The sequence below is a fragment of the Microcebus murinus genome, chromosome 3 (genome assembly GCF_040939455.1).
Source record: "Microcebus murinus isolate Inina chromosome 3, M.murinus_Inina_mat1.0, whole genome shotgun sequence".
Taxonomy (NCBI): Eukaryota; Metazoa; Chordata; class Mammalia; order Primates; family Cheirogaleidae; genus Microcebus; species Microcebus murinus.
In genome coordinates, this window is record NC_134106.1 from 35,619,203 (window position 1) to 35,637,979 (window position 18,777).

The 18,777-nt window shown below is 37.2% G+C and overlaps 2 protein-coding genes across 2 annotated transcripts in view; both read left to right on the plus strand.

Annotated features, from left to right (window-relative positions):
- The window catches only part of PLEKHH2 (pleckstrin homology, MyTH4 and FERM domain containing H2), a 112,097-nt gene extending 99,695 nt beyond the window's left edge, over positions 1-12,402 (plus strand). The window contains exons 26-30 of the mRNA XM_012756344.2: positions 102-247; positions 3,361-3,490; positions 5,881-5,967; positions 8,602-8,739; positions 10,319-12,402. Of these exons, the coding sequence (XP_012611798.1) occupies positions 102-247; positions 3,361-3,490; positions 5,881-5,967; positions 8,602-8,739; positions 10,319-10,504 (687 nt within the window). The 3' untranslated portion in view covers positions 10,505-12,402. The remainder of the gene's footprint in view (positions 1-101; positions 248-3,360; positions 3,491-5,880; positions 5,968-8,601; positions 8,740-10,318) is intronic.
- A 5,790-nt stretch (positions 12,403-18,192) lies between these two features.
- Positions 18,193-18,777, plus strand: part of DYNC2LI1 (dynein cytoplasmic 2 light intermediate chain 1) — a 40,718-nt gene continuing 40,133 nt past the window's right edge. The window contains exon 1 of the mRNA XM_076000710.1: positions 18,193-18,268. Within this exon, the coding sequence (XP_075856825.1) occupies positions 18,250-18,268 (19 nt within the window). The 5' untranslated portion in view covers positions 18,193-18,249. The remainder of the gene's footprint in view (positions 18,269-18,777) is intronic.

Below are 18,777 nucleotides of genomic sequence, written 5' to 3' on the forward strand. Positions count from 1 at the left end.
TTACATGTTAAAAAAGAATGCTTAGTAAAAATAAAACTGATTTTCTTTTTAGAAACTCTCTTCAATAGCCTATATTTTCTCTTTTTTGGATTTCCAATTAGGTGGAGATCGGAGATTTTGAAAGACCTTTCTCAACTCCAGCAGGACATATTACTAATCAGTGCAAAGCAAATCAAACTCTAAAACAAGTCATAGAGAAATTTTATCCCAAAAGGTATAGAGATGGCTGTTCTGAAGAACAGTTAAGGTAAGAAAATATTTGTAACTCTTCAAAGGGTAGAGACAAACTAGTTTTTTAGTAATATTTTTCTGGTTAAATTTTAAAGGTATAAAAAAATAATATCAGTTTTCACAAGAGTTTTTAATACTGTTGAGCCCCAAGAGATTATAGATATTTTTATTTAACATGTGCCCAGAAATTTTACAATCTATATTTAAAATTTTTTAATGTCAAAACCACAATGAGATATCACTTATCTCCAGTGAGAATGGCCTTTATCAAAAAGTTCCAAAACAATAAATGTTGGCGTGGATGCGGAGAGATAGGGTCACTCATACACTGCTGGTGGGACTGCAAACTAGTACAATCTCTGTGAAAAGTAATCTGAAGATACCTCAAAGAGCTATAAGTAGAACTACCATTTGATCTAGCAATCCATTACTGGGCTTCTACCCAAAGGAACAAAAGACATTCTATAAAAAAGACATCTGGGCCGGGCGCGGTGGCTCACGCCTGTAATCCTAGCTCTCTGGGAGGCCAAGGCGGGCGGATTGCTCGAGGTCAGGAGTTCGAAACCAGCCTGAGCAAGAGCGAGACCCCGTCTCTACTATAAATAGAAAGAAATTAATTGGCCAACTAATATATATACAAAAAATTAGCCGGGCATGGTGGCAAATGCCTGTAGTCCCAGCTACTCGGGAGGCTGAGGCAGGAGGATTGCTTGAGCCAGGAGTTTGAGGTTGCTATGAGCTAGGCTGACGCCATGGCACTCACTCTAGCCTGGGCAACAAAGCGAGACTCTGTCTCAAAAAAAAAAAAAAAGACATCTGCACTAGAATGTTTATAGCATCACAATTGCAAAGATGCAGAAACAAACCAAGTGCCCATCAATACATGAGTGGATTAATAAAATGTGCTATATGTATACCATGGAGTTCTACTCAAACACAAAAAAGAATGGTGATCTAGCACCTCTTGTATTATCTTGGATAGAGCTGAAGCCCATTCTCCTAAGTGAAGTATCACAAGAATGGAAAGACAAGCACCACATGTACTCACCGTCAAATTGGTATTAACTGACCAACACTTAAGTGCACATATAGTAATAACATTCATCGGGCATTGGGCAGGTGGGAGGGGGGAGTAGGGGATGAGTTTATTCACACCTAATCAGTGCAGTGCACACCATCTGGGAGGTGGACATGCTTGAAGCTCTGGCTCAGGTAGGGCAAAGGCAATATAAGTAACCTAAACATTTGTACCCCCGTAATATGCTGAATTAAAAAATAAATTTAAAAAAATTTTTAACAAAAAAATTACCTTAATTTAGATCTACTTTTCATTGCATCTTATTCATTCTTGTCCAAATTAATCCTGATAATAAAGAAGAGAAAAAAATTTCCAATAATATGTCTAATTTTATGAGGTGCTTATCAAAAAATTTTTATCTCATAGGTTATTCCATTATAAACAAATTAAAAGAAAAACTATCTTCGCCAGGTGCGGTGGCTCACACCTGTAATCCTAGCACTCTGGGAGGCGAGGTGGGCAGATTGCTCGAGGTCAGGAGTTCGAAACCAGCCTGAGCAAGAGTGAGACTCCATCTCTACTATAAATAGAAAGAAATTAATTGGCCAACTAATATATATAGAGAGAGAGAGAAAAAAATCAGCCAGGCATAATGCCGCATGCCTGTAGTCCCAGGTACTCGGGAGGCTAAGGCAGCAGGATTGGTTGAGCCCAGGAGTTTGAGGTTGCTGTGAGCTAGGCTGACGCCATGGCACTCAATCTAGCCTCAGCAACAAAGCAAGACTCTGTCTCAAAAAAAAAGAAAAAGAAAAACTATCTTCTTACACAAGACTTTTTTTTTTTTTTTTTTTGAGACAGAGTCTTGCTTTGTTGCCCAGGCTAGAGTGAGTGCCGTGGCGTCAGCCTAGCTCACAGCAACCTCAAACTCCTGGCTCAAGCAATCCTCCTGCCTCAGCCTCCCAAGTAGCTGGGACTACAGGCATTCGCCACCATGCCCGGCTAATTTTTTGTATATATATTAGTTGGCCAATTAATTTCCTTCTATTTTATAGTAGAGACGGGGTCTGGCTCTTGCTCAGGCTGGTTTCGAACTCCTGACCTCGAGCAATCCGCCCGCCTTGGCCTCCCAGAGAGCTAGGATTACAGGCGTGAGCCACCGCGCCCGGCCTTACACAAGACTTTTTAACATAAAGTTTTTAATTAAACAATTTGGAGTTTTGATTTTAGAGAATATATAAAGAAAGGTTGATTTGATTAAAAATAGAGGCAAATCCAATTTACCATGAGTTTTCTTTTCTTTTAAGACAAGGTCCTCACTCTGTTACCCAGGCTGGAGTGGGGTGGCATGATCATAGCTGACTGTAAACTTGAACTCTCCGGCTCAAGCAATCCTCTTGCCTCAGCTTCCCAAGTAGCTGGGACTACAGGAGTGTGCCACCATGCCCAGCTAATTTTTCTTATTTTTTTGTAGAGGCAGGGTCTCACTATGTTGCCCAGGCTTGTCTTGAACTCCTGCCCTCAAGCAATCCTCCTACCTCAGCCTCTCAAAGTGCTGGGATTACAGACATAAGCCATTGTGCCCAGCCAACCATGAATTTTCCAAAATAGGAACATTTAAGATCAGTCTTTTGTCTGTGTAGATTAAGTGGTTGCCTTTGTAATTTAATTTGAGAAGTTTGTCCCTGCATCCAATATCTCTCCAAGCCAGGAGTGGAAGTACCTAAAATTCTACCATTAGGGATTCATCTTTGGGCTCTACCACTTGTACTTTTCTTTAAAAATGAAAATATTCCCATGAGGAATTACCTTGTAAACTAATTTACACTAATGATAGCTACTCAGAATTTTAAAATTTACCTGCTAGGGGTACCTGGGTGATGCTGAGGACACTAGTAGTATGAGAATTTGGTGAAAGAAATGCTCCAAAAAGGACAAGAGATGGACAAAGGTGAGATGAGAGTCACAAAACCTTTACCTGGCTTATGCCTAGGTATCACAGTCGTGCCTACAGTTGGCTCAGGAGAGCTTTATCTTGGGAAGATGATACACTGTTTATGTTTTTGCTTTTGTGGGGTTTTTTTTTTGTTGTGGTTGTTCTTTTCTTTTTTTAGGCAGCTTTGCCAGCGACTATCAACCAGATGGATGGCCCTCCGAGGACACAGTGCTGCTGATTGTGTACGAATTTATTTGACAGTAGCCAGGAAGTGGCCATTCTTTGGTGCCAAGTTGTTTCTTGCAAAAGTAAGAAAGAATGAGATAGAGAAGCATAATAAAGACTTTTGTGTACATGGTCAACCAGATTTACCCCAGATTTAGTATATTTGGCTTTTTTAAAAAATGAAGAAATATCCAACAATGTAAAGAAAACAATGAAGGGACACTAGGGAAAATGCAGGAAAGCTTATCCATGTTTTCCCTTCTTAACTTTCCCCTACCCCAAATCATTTCGTAGACTCATTAGGTGAATCAGTTGGAAACAGCAGCTGAACTCTGCTTTCTTCTCTTCATTCACTCATTTGCTCTCTCACTCATTTGCTCATTTATTAAGTATTTACTGAGTTCTGTTTGCCAGACATTGAGCTTAGCTCTAGGGATACATAAACCCATGGTTTCAGATGGGTTGTACCCAAATTTCCAGGGCTAGTTCATTTAGTGTAGCCCAGGGTTGCAACAGGCCTGTAAACATACCACTGTATGGTAAACATCGTGAGGAGTGACATGAATAGAGTGTTGGTGAAATACTGCAAAAGGAGACAAGCCCCACCCGTAGGATGGCCAGCCCTCACTCTCAGGGAAAAATTGTACCTTTTGATTCCTCTTCTTTCTATTGAACTGTGTCACTCTGTATTCTCTCAAGCTTTTGAGATACATCCTCTCTTGTGTTTTGTTTTTCTGTATGGCTGTTTTATGCTTTTTTTTCTAAAGCCAGTCAAATTTAGCAGTGGGGGGTTGAATACCAACTTTAGTGACACTAATGTTAATAAGTTCTGGTAATCCATTATCCTCACTATTAAGTTGTACTCTCTTTGAGGGTATAGACTCACTGATCCTAAAATCTTCCTCTGGTGCCTACCAAAATGCTTTGTATATAATTACTACTTACTAAATATTTGCTGAATAACTATGCAACTTTGGGCAAGTTGGTTAACCTCTCTGGACCTCAGTTTCCTCATCTATTAATGAACAACTTGGACTAGAAAAGTAAAATCTAAGGTATTTTCTAACTCTGATTCTATAAGTGGCTGCTATATTATTGTTAGGTAAGAAATTATTTTTGCTACTGGAGCTGGGAGTTGTATACTACATTAGTTAACAGAAAGATGATAAAGTTAGTATTCTTAAACATCTATAAAATTAATGTATTTGAGGAGTTGAACATGTTTTTTAAAACTATAAGGAACTGTAGATCAGCATGGATTTTAATTCTAACTTTAGCATTGGAAGGAATATTAAATATCCTTCTCTGCTCTAATAATATGGTCTGTCCTTGCTGGCACAAAACATTTAATAATACTGCTTTTCAGGTTGCATCATGACAGGTGTCTCTTTTTGCTTTTCTTTTCTTTTCTTTCTTTTTTTTTTTTGAGACAGAGTCCTTCTCTGTCACCCTGATCAATATGCCATAGCATCATCATAGCTCACTGCAACTTCAGACTCCTGGGCTAAAGCGATCCTCCTGCCTCAATCTCCCAAGTAGCAGTGACTACAGGCATGCGCCACCATGCCCAGCTATTCTTTCTATTTTTGTACAGACAGGGGTCTCATTCTTGCTCAGGCTGGTCTCGGACTCCTGGAATCATGCAATCCTCCTACCTTGGCTTCCCAAAGTGCTAGGATTACAGGCCTGAGCCACTGCACCCAGCCACATTTTTCTTTCTTTATAACAGAGCAACATCTCTTTTTATTGCTTAATGGTGTCCTTTTTTGGTGTATGTGTGGTAAAATACACATAATGAAATTTACCCTTTAACCATTTTAAAATATACAGTTCTGTGGCATTAAGTATTAATATGTTCACACTGTTGTGCTACTATCACCACTATTCATCTCTAGAACTTTTTTTGTTTTCCTAAACTGAAGCTCTGTACCCATTAAATACTAACTCCATTTCTCATTCCTTTCTCTTTATTCTATTTTTATTAGATATTGAATGTCAGATTCAATAACTTTCAGGAAAAGTGTACAATTATACTACTAATCCTTTACTTTGTAATAGTACTACATACCTTATCAAGCACATCAATATATTTTGTTTCATTAGGATTTTGGAAATCACAGAAACCCTAAAAGCTCTGTTGACTATTAACCTCTTCAAACAGAAGAAAAATAAGATATAAACATTATTATTCCCATGTTAAAGATGAGGAAATCAAGCCTCAAAGAGATTAAGTTGGTTGGCCAAATGCATGTGTTAATAAATGGCAGATTTGGGTCCCAAAGCCAGGTCTTCTAATAACACATTCACTGCTGTTTCCAGTATACCACACTGCCTCTTTCCCAGGAGAGATTTTTAATAAATTTATTGTTGTTGTTGTTGTTTAATTGCAAATGTTATAGGCCATCTAGACTGAAAAATATTTCTGTAATTTTGCTTAGCATCTATAATATAGTATATTTTCACTTCTTCATAGCCCATAATTGCATCATCACTTGGAAATACTTTCATGTGGCTGGCTATACATGAGGATGGTTTAAGCATCTTGGAGTACAACTCCATGGTAAGATTAAACCCTAAAGTTTTGCATTGAGTCAACTATTTTCATTGATCAATGTACTGTAAACAGAAGGTAATGATATCTTAGTCTGATTTTTCTCATATGCAGAAAATATTCTTCCTAATACTATATAATGAATAGTCATTTTACAAGTACAACTATGATTATGATTTAATATTTTAAAACAAGAAAAGACAGGTTTCGATTGTATATGGGAAAATATTAAGATACCATTATTAAATTGTAATAATGGTTGTATTGATGAAATGACTTTTTAAAAAATGTTAGGAAGGTTGTTTCCTGTGTAAATTAAAATCTATAAGATATCATTAAAGTAGAAACTTTAATTACCAAAGCTAAAGTTCAGTTTCACTGAGGCTTTTATAACAATTTCTATAATTTCCTGCAGTGTCACTTGCTAGTTCATTTGTACATATACAGTATCTTAGCACTTTCACATAATTAAAAATAGTCAAACTATGCTTTCTATATGTATTAATTTACTTTCTGAAATTTATATTATTTTATGTCATATGTTTTATGTCCAATTATTTACTAAAAATTTTATTTTTTTTTTAATCTGGTGGACAGGAATTATTAAATTCACCTGGCAAGTGTAGTGGGCTCTTCTTACCTATGCCTATAGTCAGAGATCACTGGAAATTTTCTGGAAACCAAACTGTCCTGTAGTGTTATAGTTAACTGTTTCCCCTTATAAATGCTGAAAAACTTTTTTGAAGGAATTTATGTTTTCTGAATGCCTCTTAGTTCTTAAAAGGATAACTTGAAGACAAATTATAAAATCAGTGACTTAAAGTTAATAAAAAACTGTACACCAGTTTGAGTTACCTTAGTCAAGTAAACCAGTTCCCTAGATCCCAGGAGGTGGCCATACAGGCCAGGAAGTTAAACACAGGTAGGTTGCAGTTCTGAGGCATTTGATGCTATAATGGTCTTCTCAGTCTTGCAAGCTAATCATTAGATATGCAGATTACTTTACTTTTAGGCTATACATCTTTAAATTACATATTTTAAATAGTTTTAGAGATAGAGGGGGGAAAATTATTTGCTGCATATGTGACAAAGGGTTGAAATCCTTAATATAAGACACAGATGTCTTATGAAACAGTAAGAAAATTCTGAGTACACCAATAGACAGATGGGTGAAGGCAATTCACAAAAGTAAGAAATACAGATGTTCAACAAATGTAGTTTAAAATGTTAATCTCTTTCCAGAGATTGAATACATAGCTTAAAAAACTAAAAATTAAAATGTTAATCTCACTAGTGATCAAATTAATGCAATTTAAAACAGTGAGATTCTACTTTTCACCAGTCAGGTTGCAGAGATTTAAAAGAATGATAATATCTACTGTCAACAAGACAGCAGTGCTGGGAAAGTGAGTGTAATATTTCTGGAGGAGAGTTTGGAAAAATTCCTGAGCTAGAAATTCCTGTTGTTTGATTTTATAATCAAAGAAATTAGGTATGTGCATTATGAAATATGTCTAAACATGTTCACTGGAATATTGCTTAAGATAGTTAACAAATAAAAAATGATTTACTGGTGATGGACATGCCAAAAGCCACGACTTAAGCATTATACAAGATACCCATGTAACCAAAAACACTTGTACACCCTTAATCAATATTTTGAAATAATAAAAAAGATTTAAATATCCTATAATAAAAGGTTGTCTCTAAAATTATGTAAAATGATGTTATATAATTACTTCTTTTTTTTTTTTTTTTTTTTTTTGAGACAGAGTCTCGCTTTGTTGTCCAGGCTAGAGTGAGTGCCGTGGCGTCAGCCTAGCTCACAGCAACCTCAAACTCCTGGGCTCGAGCGATCCTCCTGCCTCAGCCTCCCGAGTAGCTGGGACTACAGGCATGCGCCACCATGCCCGGCTAATTTTTAATATATATATATCAGTTGGCCAATTAAGTTCTTTCTATTTATAGTAGAGACGGGGTCTCGCTCTTGCTCAGGCTGGTTTTGAACTCCTGACCTTGAGCAATCCGCCCGCCTCGGCCTCCCAAGATATAATTACTTCTTATTATGGAAAGATGTTCACAATCATTGTTAAGTTAAAAAAAAGCAGAATGCTAAACAGTATGCATGATATTATTTGTTTATATATTTCAAAATCTATCTATCTGGGTGAACCATATGAATTTTCCAATATTTGACCATTTTAACCAAAAAGTATCAGTTTCATATGGCTTACCCTAATATACATAAGAGATATCTGAAAGGACATATAAAAAATATTAACAGTGGTTTTCCACTAGATTCTGGAATAAAGGTGCTTTTTATTGTTTTCTGGTATTTTCTAATTTTTCTACAGTGAGATATTTCTTTCAGAATCAAAATATATTTTAATTGTAAAGGTAGATGATGCCTAAATAAAATTGGTACCACTACTATCTATTTTGGATCATAATAGATTTGATTTTTAAAGATAATAAATAATAATTTTTTTATTAAAATTTATTAAAATTTCTTTAATAATTTTTAAAGATAATTTTTACTGTACCATAATTAGTATCAGCATTTTCATGGAGATATTTCTCATTTTTTATCTTTCTTTAAAAGTAAACAGCATATAACATATTTACTTTTTCTTCTCTTTGAAGAGGTTAATAGTCAGCTATGTGTACAAGAGTCTAATGACCTTTGGAGGTTACCAAGATGATTTTATGGTAGTCATTAACAATACACATTCAAAGGACAAACCAACAGAAAAATTACTTTTTGCCATGGCAAAACCCAAGGTAAGTGGAAGCATTTCTGCCAGTTTTATGCTATTTTTTTTTTCATACTAAAACATTTATTGAGCAAAGACTACATTCCATATGGGAAAACAGACATCAAACAACCATGGGTCCAAATTCTGACATACCTTATCTTTCCAAGCCTTGGTTTCTTTGTCTAAGAAATGACTTAACTGACCAATACTTAAGTGCGCATACAGTAGTAACATTCATCGGGTGTCAGGGAGGGGGGAGGAAAGAGTGGGTATGTTCACACTTAATGGGTGCGGTGCGCACCGTCTGGGGGATAGACACACTTGAAGTCTGACTCGGGTGGGGCAAAGGCAATATATGTAACCTAAATATTTGTACCCCTGTAATGTTTGTTTATATATATATATTATATATGTTATGTTATATATATAATATATATATATATAAAGAAATGGTATGATACTACCTGCTTCTTTGGGCTTAAGAATTAAGTGAAGGTAGTTTGTAAAGTACTTATCCCAGTGCCTGGTATATGGAAGGTTCAAAATAAATGGTCATGGTGTATAAGTTGTTATTGTCAGGTAATTTATATACATTATCTTATTCACTTACAGTTATTAGCTTTTATGGACTCATTTGAGGAAAGAGGCAGGCAGGGTTTTACTTGTTTAACAAACTATGTAGTTTAACATCTTGAAGTAAAAGCAATAAATACAAGGATTACATTCTAAGATGTAATCTTAATTTTAGCAAGAAGTACAAGAAAGTGATTTTCCTAAAACTTTAACTGTCTTAAAATTATCAACTAAAAGAGACTACTTCAGGGCTGGGCGAGGTGGCTCACACCTGTAATCCTAGCACTCTGGGAGGCCGAGGCGGGCGGATTGCTCCAGGTCAGGAGTTCAAAACCAGCCTGAGCAAGATTGAGACCCTGTCTCTACTATAAATAGAAAGAAATTAATTGGCCAACTGATATATGTAGAAAAAATTAGCCAGGCATGGTAGAGCATGCCCGTAGTCCCAGCTACTCAGGAGGCTGAGGCAGCAGGATTGCTTGAGCCCAGGAGTTTGAGGTTGCTGTGAGCTAGGCTGACACCACAGCACTCACTCTAGCCTGGGCAGCAAAGCTAGACTCTGTCTCAAAAAAAAAAAAAAAAGAGACTACCTCAGAATATGAAGCTTTTTAAAAGATGGAAGATTAGAAGGTATCTTTCTTAATTAAGTTTATACTTAAGTGAAGGCAGCTAGCCATTAAGTGCAGAAGATCGGGTCCCACTCAGTACTTTAAATAGTTGTTATGACACTGACTTGCTTAATGCATATATTCACAAATGTGGCTTTAAGATAATTGATAGAGTTGTACTACTGACTGTCACATTTCCTAATATTGCCACCGAATTTGATTGTGAGATTCACTCTTTCTGCTAAAGTAATGAAAAGCGTCAGTGCCTTGATGGTGCTAGACATGTAAGTACTTCATTGTTTGATCTAGAAAGAAAATAATTCTGGTAACCTGGGCACTTGCAAATGAAGATTACCCATGGCCCATACTCTCTGCTCTCTTGTGGAAGTGATGAGTATAACAACTCTGTTTTTCTTGTTTTAGATTCTTGAGATCACTCTTTTGATCGCCAGTTACATAAATAACTTTCATCAGCAAAAAACAGCATTTCACCACCTCTCTGCTCCAGCACTGCTCTCAGCCCGGCCCCAGGGAACCCAGACCAGGGCAATGGGAAGCCAGCCCCTTCTGTCAAGCAGCAGACCAACCAAAGGCCCCACCTTACTCTGAAAGCCTGAGCATTCATTTCTTGTCCTCTATGCAAGGGCTGCATCCGTTCCCAACAAGTTTGTTTACCCCTGGCAGCATGGTATCCACACATCAGTGTTCCAAACTTTAACAGCAATGGGAGTGACTCTCTTTTATCTGATTCTTAATTATTTAAATGAATATTAACAATGAAATATAAACACAAATTTGCCAACACGCTAATTTTCTCTTAGAATAAATGGGTTAGAATTCATCAGTTTTTCCATCTCCCTACCCCCTTGTTATTAGACGCATCATTCAGTATGGTGTTTTTCTTTCTTTTTAATATTCTGGCGATCTTTAGAAGGGGAGATTCCAAATTCTCATTTACTAAAACAGTTGATTATTTGGAAATGTTCACTGCCAAAAAAGTAAGTACTGTAATTAAATGTTTTTAATCAATGATATGGTGTTTGGAGAGGAGTACACAGTGTAAGAAACAGCTGTGGTGTGAAGAGTAAATTTTAGAGCAAGTACAATAAATCGTCTGGGTCTATGAATCATTAAATGAGAAAGCAGGAGTTAGGTAACCTAAACCTCCTATGTGGTATTAGAAAAGTATACCCTGTCACCTTTTCAGATCATTGGAGTGTAAAATTTAGAATGAGACAGTGATTCCAGACATTCCTTGGCTGTCAACATAGCCCAGGTTCACTGGAATATTCCCCACATTTCACTGCATTTGGTCACCTTGACCTTGCTTTGTTAAGTAATAATATCTTTGAAAACAAAGACAATCTTTAAAGCTTTGCCCCTCATACAGTCCTTTCTAATTATAGTTTGAAAATAAATTCCAAAAACATTTTTTAAAAGAAAAGAGAAAGTAATTCTTCTGTCAAAGGAGGTAAAATTTTAGTTGATAGAGTCTTGAAATGTATTACTTTACTAGGGTACGTATATGGTCAGGGCATTCCAGTATGTGTCAAAACAGTGTAATTAGTACTCATGGTAAAAATGAAACTGTGATAAGACATGAAAATTATATTATAAAAATGTTCAATTGTAATAGTAATCATAAGTATACTTAATTTTATTTATGTATAGAATATTTGTATTTATTTTTTGACATGTATTTATCACTTTGTCATATTTTTTTAAGCAATTTGTAAAAAATGTTAGCTGCTGAGTTAATTTGTTGGCAGAGCCTTCATTATTTTCTTCTTTGCTGCTTTCTCCTTATGGCAATGTACTGTTCTTACATTAAGCCTTGTAAAAATGTTCCATCCCATATTAGCATCCCTAGAAGGGGCACAACCAAGAAATGCATTGCTTAAGTAATATTGTGCTTTATTTGTAATGACAGAAGATCGGAAAAAAAACATTGAAATAGATTTCCATTGACTATTTCCTCTACATCTTTTGAGCCACAACTACTCACTGAGTAAGCAAATTAGTTTTTGAAAATAAACTGCTTACTAGTTTGGGATGCCTCTCAGGAGCCATTTGGCTGTGACACAGTAGAGTTTCTAAGTTCCCAGAAAGCAATTTCATAATTAGATGGTGAGCCAGAGGCTTGGCAGAGCTGTTACTTATATGTGAGGCTTTATTCTCAGGCAATAGTTTATTCACCATCTGGTAAACCCCTCCCCCGAATCTTCTAATTTAAACAGGTAGTGAAAGTTTAGCTTAAACCGTAGTACCTTAGACGTGGCATTTATTTTTGATAGAGCAGAGATAAAATATTTTGATGGAAAGAAATCAATTTTCTGTAACTGATGATGTGAAAATTTTATTTTCTGGGAAATTATATAGCCATTTAAAAAATTCAAGGTATGTTATTATGATTGGTTACAAGAGAATAATGGTGGATGTTTAATTGTAATATTTGTCTCCTATCATTTTCTTTCCTTTCAATCATAATAAATGATTTACAAAACCCATTTTGAGCATTATCTTTTGAATAATCTTCAAGAAATACCTAATGTTTTCATTGTCAAAGCTGAGGTGTAGTACCAGTGAAAATGGTAGTTATTACTTCCTTCTCTTGCTTTCATGCCTTGTCTTCAGTGTTGCTTTGTTTTATCCATATAAAAGGAAGCTGTTTTGGAAAATTGTAATTTTAATACATATGTATGCATAATGACACATAATATGTAAACAGATAAAAATTTTGATTCTCCCATGATTTTATAAGCTCCGTAAGGGAGCTTATTTCATATAGCTGAGTTGAATGGACTGTGTTCCAAAAATGTATTTTAAATTTTCTGGAGTATATATATGTGTGTGTGTGTGTGTGTGTGTGTGTGTGTGTGTCTGTGTGTGTGCCCTTAATACCAAATACTGCCATAGCTTGGAAATGAATTTAACTTTCAATTTACAAGAGAGGTTAGTCACAACTTATAAAGAGTCTTTGTTTCCAAAATGTATTTAATAGTTTGTTGTTTGGAAATTTTTTCTATAGAAAAAAATACATCGTGGTCAGATTCCTAAACAATAAATTTAACCCATAATTGTACTGAAGCATAATTCTGAAGAACTTACCACTATAGATAACTATATTTCTCTAGAAAAAGGCTTTAAGTGGTCCCAGATGCTAAGAACGCATTTCCGACATCCACCCACTCCCTGGCTGCCATGGAAGTTGGTGATGCTGGATTTGACACTTGGGGGCTACGGGCTTACTTCTGAGGAGGCAATGCTCTAATAATGTGGGGATGGAGGAAGGGAAGTGAGGAATAGAAGAATTGAATGGGGCAGCTTCTCCACTACCTACCTGGTTAGTGCAGAAATCAATCCCTTCTCACATTTTCCCCCATTCTCTTTTCCTTAAAAGAAGAAAGGGATTTTACTGCAACAAGAGGAAACCTTTTTCCTTTAAACTCCAAATTAAAGTAAGTCCTCACACAGGTATTTAGGATTAAGTAAGATTTGTCCATATTTCAGCAGGACCAATACATAGCTTTTCTTGAGCATTTAAGTGGGAAGGTTAGTCCTACACTGAAGAGTTGGTAGGCCTAGAAAGAAGGCTGGGATAGCCGAGTGAGGTGGCTCACGCCTGTAATCCTAGCACTCTGGGAGGCCAAGGCGGGCGGATTGCTCGAGGTCAGGAGTTTGAAACCAGCCTGAGCAAGAGCGAGACCCCGTCTCTACTATAAATAGAAAGAATTAATTGGCCAACTAATATATATATATATATAGAAAAAATTAGCCGGGCATGGTGGCGCATGCCTGTAGTCCCAGCTGCTTGGGAGGCTGAGGCAGGAGGATTGCTTGAGCCCAGGAGTTTGAGGTTGCTGTGAGCTAGGCTGACGCCATGGCACTCACGCTAGCCTGGTCAACAAAGTGAGACTCTGTCTCAAAAAAAAAAAAAAAAGAAGGCTGGGATAAGGAGATCAGATAAGCACTTGCTCCATATGGTGATTTTAGTTATGGAATTTAATTTTACCTTAATTGCACATAGTCACGAAAACTCTGGAGGCACATTTATAATCAACATCAATCCAAAAATCTTCATTGTATGCTTTATAATTATTTTGCCATCAAGTAATAGGCAAGGAATAAAAACTTTCCTAGCAAATAATTCCAAAATAAGACACAAATGTTCACCACAGCACTTGAATATAGTGCTGTATTCTAGCACTTTGCCAACATAATCTTCTAATAAACAGTGCGAGGGCAGGAGGTGTGCATCTCTTTCTGACTAGGGAAACGTGTTAGCAAATAACTCCAAAATAAGACACAAATGTTCACCACAGCACTTAAATACAGGGTACCCCTCCTTCCAGCACTTGCTAACATAATCTTCTAATAAACCGTGTGTGTATTGGTAGGTGGAGGGTATCTCTCTTTGAAGGTGCTGGTAGGTTATATTGTGCTTTTATTGTAATCAGATTACTCTTCTTTAGCAGTGGCAGTGGCAAAAGAAGGCTAATTCCCTCTCTCACCATGTGTTTCTAATGAATTCCCAGGAATCCCTAAGAACCAAATGTTGGGTAATACTAAGGAGATGGCTTAGAAGATATTAACTTCTTGAATATCTGGAAAATACTATCAAACTGTGGTAAGAGTTGCCTTTTATGAGAGAAACGCTTATAGAAAGTGTGTAACCTTAGGGCCGGAAGTGGTGGCTCACACCTGTAATCCTAGCACTCTGGGAGGCCAAAGCGGGAGGATCACTTGAGGTCAGGAGTTTGAGACAAGCCTGAGCAAGGGTGAGACCCTGATTCTACTAAAATTAGAAAAATTAGCTGGGCATGGTGGCGTGTGCCTATAGTCCCAGCTACTGTGGAGGCTGAGGCAGGAGGATTGCTCGAGCTCAGGAGTTTGAGGTTGCAGTGAGCTATGATGATGCCACTGCACTATACCTGGGGTGACAGAGTAAGACTGTCTCAAAAAAAAAAGTGTGTAACCTTAAAAAAGCTTGAGGAAAGTTCTTATTAGCTTTTGGATTATTCATAGATTATATATAAGATTTTCCTCCCAGGTATCTTTTTTTTTTCTTTTTTTTTTTTTTTTGAGACAGAGTCTTACTCTTGCCCAGGCTAGAGTGCCCTGGCATCATCAGCCTAGCTCACAGCAACCTCAAACTCCTGTGCTCAAGCAATCCTTCTGCCTCAGCCTCCCAAGTAGCTGGAACTACAGGCATGTGTCACCATGCCTGGCTAATTATATATATATATATATAGTTGTTGTCCAGCTAATTTCTATATTTTTAGTAGAGACATGGTCTTGCTCTTGCTCAGGCTCATCTCAACTCCTGAGCTCAAACTATCCGCCCACCTCAGCCTCCCAGAGTGCCAGGATTACAGGTATGAGCCACCACGCCCGGTGGGGATGAGGCATTGTCAACACTGATGTCATGCTCTCACTGTTCTACTGAAATGTCTTTACATGAAGTTACCATCAACCTCCTAACTTCCAAGTCCAGTGGACCCCAAATGGTCCAACTGTCTGCTGGATGATATCTCAAACTCACCATGTTAGTTAATAGGATCACCAATTCATCAATCAACCAAGTGAGAAACAATGGCTTTTCTCCTTTTCCCCAAGGCCTCACTCACTACTGTCTAGTAACTATATTAGACAGAACTCTTTTTGTTGTAAATTCCAAAATTCAACTTGAACTATCTTAGACAACAATGAGAAAATTTATTACAAGGATACCAGGATGTCTCATAAAATCCAAGGACAAGCTGAACAACCAACCCATAAGAAAGGTGAGGACACAGATGAGCCTTGAGCCTCAGGGACAACTGGAACCATGAGAAATATGCCAGGGCATTCTATTCATATCAATGTGGGTCTGCTTCATGGTCTCAAACTACAAAATAGATTCTTCATTTAGTAGAAAATATGCTAATTTCCTCCAGAGGAAGAGTGAGTTGCTTTTCGCAATTCTAGTTTGAAAAATCCCAGGAAAGGGCTGTAATTAACCCAATTCATACTAGATGTTTACTCTGAATAACATCAAACTTACTCAATATTAGGAGAATGTTTAAGTAAATTATGAAAAAATCTATATAATGGAATATTCTGCAGTCATCAGTGTTATGTCCATGATGAATTTTTAAAAATTGATATGGATTAGGGTTTCATTCAAAAAATAAAAATAAAAATTGATACAGAGAATTAAATGTTAAAATCAGGATATTAACTTTACAATTAATCTCAGCTCTATGAGAAAAATGATTAGGATGAAACAGCAAAATGGCTAATAGATTTTAGTTCTGGGTATGCTTATTTTACCCTTTTTATTTTTTCTGCAGACCATTTTTTTCTATAATAAGCTTACATAACTTTGAAAACAAGGGAAAAAATGTAAAAACTCTGACTGTAACTTTCCCAGCTATTGTTAATGACCTCCATATGGTCTTCTAGACGCCAAAGCATCATTCACACAGCTGCAAAAAATCATCTCACTGAAATCAGGTCCAGTCATGACATACTCCTATTTTAAAATCTTATTTAGTTTCTCATAATGAACACAGTGAAATCCAGACTGCAGGATCGTTCACAGTACCCCATTCTACCTGACCAGTTTGCTCTCCCACCTTATCTCCACCAGGCACTTTAAATGCTCTGCCCCAAACTATTCACTTCCCCAAATACTGCACACACCTTTACCCTTCTGCACTGTTGCTCATTCCATTTACAAGCAGCATAAAATTGTCTTCTTCTCCATCAAAAGCTTTGAAATCCTTGGGTATTCTTAGGGTGATCCAGTAGAGGAGTTCAAATCTTTGTATATTCTTACCTTAACCACTTCGGTACCGCACTCTCCGGCTGCGAAACTTAGCGTCACTCATAGTCTGCACGATAGTTTGTGCTGTGCATTGACGATGAATGTGTTTTGCTCTTGTGTGATGAGGAAAGCTTTAAAGCACTGAAAGCTTGTTTTACTTTACAGGCAGCTTTACTTGTAATGTAAATCAGAATAGGTAACATAAACATATATGTTTTCATTATGTTATGTTTAAATGTTCACAATTTTATTTTGATAAATGAAAAATTAGAAAAGTCAAGTTTTGTTATTACCGTTAAAGTCGACGCTTGGCTGTGCACCTTCATATCACGGCTGTCAGCTAACGTTGCTGTGCACGTTCATCTGTGGCTATCGACTATAGCAGGCACTGGTACTGAAGTGGTTAAGAACAATTTTCATCTACCCAACAAGGTCAACTTTCTTTGCCCAAGTATGAAGCCTCAGAAGGAATAAAGGAAGAAAGGGGAACTCATCTGATTAATCAGATCAACTGAATGAACGGAATCAATGCTGCTGATCAGTGCCCACCCCACATAACCTTAACCTTTCCTGTTACCAGGCTACTTCCTTCAATCACCCATCCCAGTTATCCAAACAAATAAACTCTTGAAGTGCTAGTACTGTGCCTAGTACATAGCAAAACTATTAGCTATCATTATTGCTGTCAATATCAACAGGCATTCCTAACTAGCATGCAAAGGCATTCCAAAGTTCCAGAACCCAAGTCATTATAATCTGTACCATATCAGTTTGTGATCTTACAGGCTGGCTAGTACCACCAGGCTATATAGATGCTGATTGAATGATAGATGTGTCAACCTCCCTTAACATCATCCTTTCTCTGTTGAACTCCATTCCCCTTACATCTCTTCCTATGTGCAACTGTAGTCTTCTCTGTGTCTCCAAAATACACCTAGATGTTGGGAAGATTTTATTCCCCAAAACTTTATCTGAAGTCAATGCCCTTTTTTTTTTTTTCTTATTTTTTTTTTTTTTAAGACAGAGTCTCGCTTTGTTGCCCAGGCTAGTGTGAGTGCTGTGGCGTCAGCCTAGCTCACAGCAACCTCAAACTCCTGGGCTCGAGCAATCCTTCTGTCTCAGCCTCCCGAGTAGCTGGGACTACAGGCATGCGCCACCATGCCCGGCTAATTTTTTATATATATATCAGTTGGCCAATTAGTTTCTTTCTATTTATAGTAGAGACGGGGTCTCACTCTTGCTCAGGCTGGTTTTGAACTCCTGACCTTGAGCAATCCGCCCGCCTCGGCCTCCCAGAGAGCTAGGATTACAGAGGCGTGAGCCACCGCACCCGGCCTAATGCCCTTTTCTTTATCTGCCTCATTTCCAGGAATATGTTCCTCGTGTTTCTTTGTTTAAAGTTGCTAATAATAAGCATTAAGAACTTAAAAAATGTGTTAGACACACAAATAAGTTATGTTTTTTACATAAATTTATCTCATTTAAAACTCATAATCTTTCCTTGCTTTTACAGGATTGAAACCAGAGAAATTGAGCCATTTACCCAATGTGGCAACTTAGCAAATGTGAGTCAGGACTTGAATCTAGCTCTAACTTACTCCGAAGCCCATGTTCTAGAACATCAAACTATAGAAGCCAAGCCAAATGGCAGACGGTTGGAGGGAGAGTATGCTTCAAATATTCAGGGCATCTTGGGCTAGAGAGCCTGAGTCTACTCAGCATTCAACACAGACCAAATACTATCAGTGCCATGACTGTTTCACCAACTCCTTCAGGCATAGTCACATGCTCTCATGTAATTTTTTGTGCCTCTCTACAATAGCTTATATCACCTGCTTTCCTGGGTTATTATCAGTAGCTGTGTACGTCTTTCTTGAGGGTAGGGATGTTGTCTTACTCATCTTTTTATTCATTACTCTGTGTAGCACAGAACCATGCATATAGTAACAATTCAAGGTTTGCTATTGATGTAAAGAGACCACAAAGTTCAAACAAAAATAGTCTACATTCATAAAGTAAATGAAGTATGTAGGAGATGTACTTGCTTCATTAACTTATTAATAAATACATAATA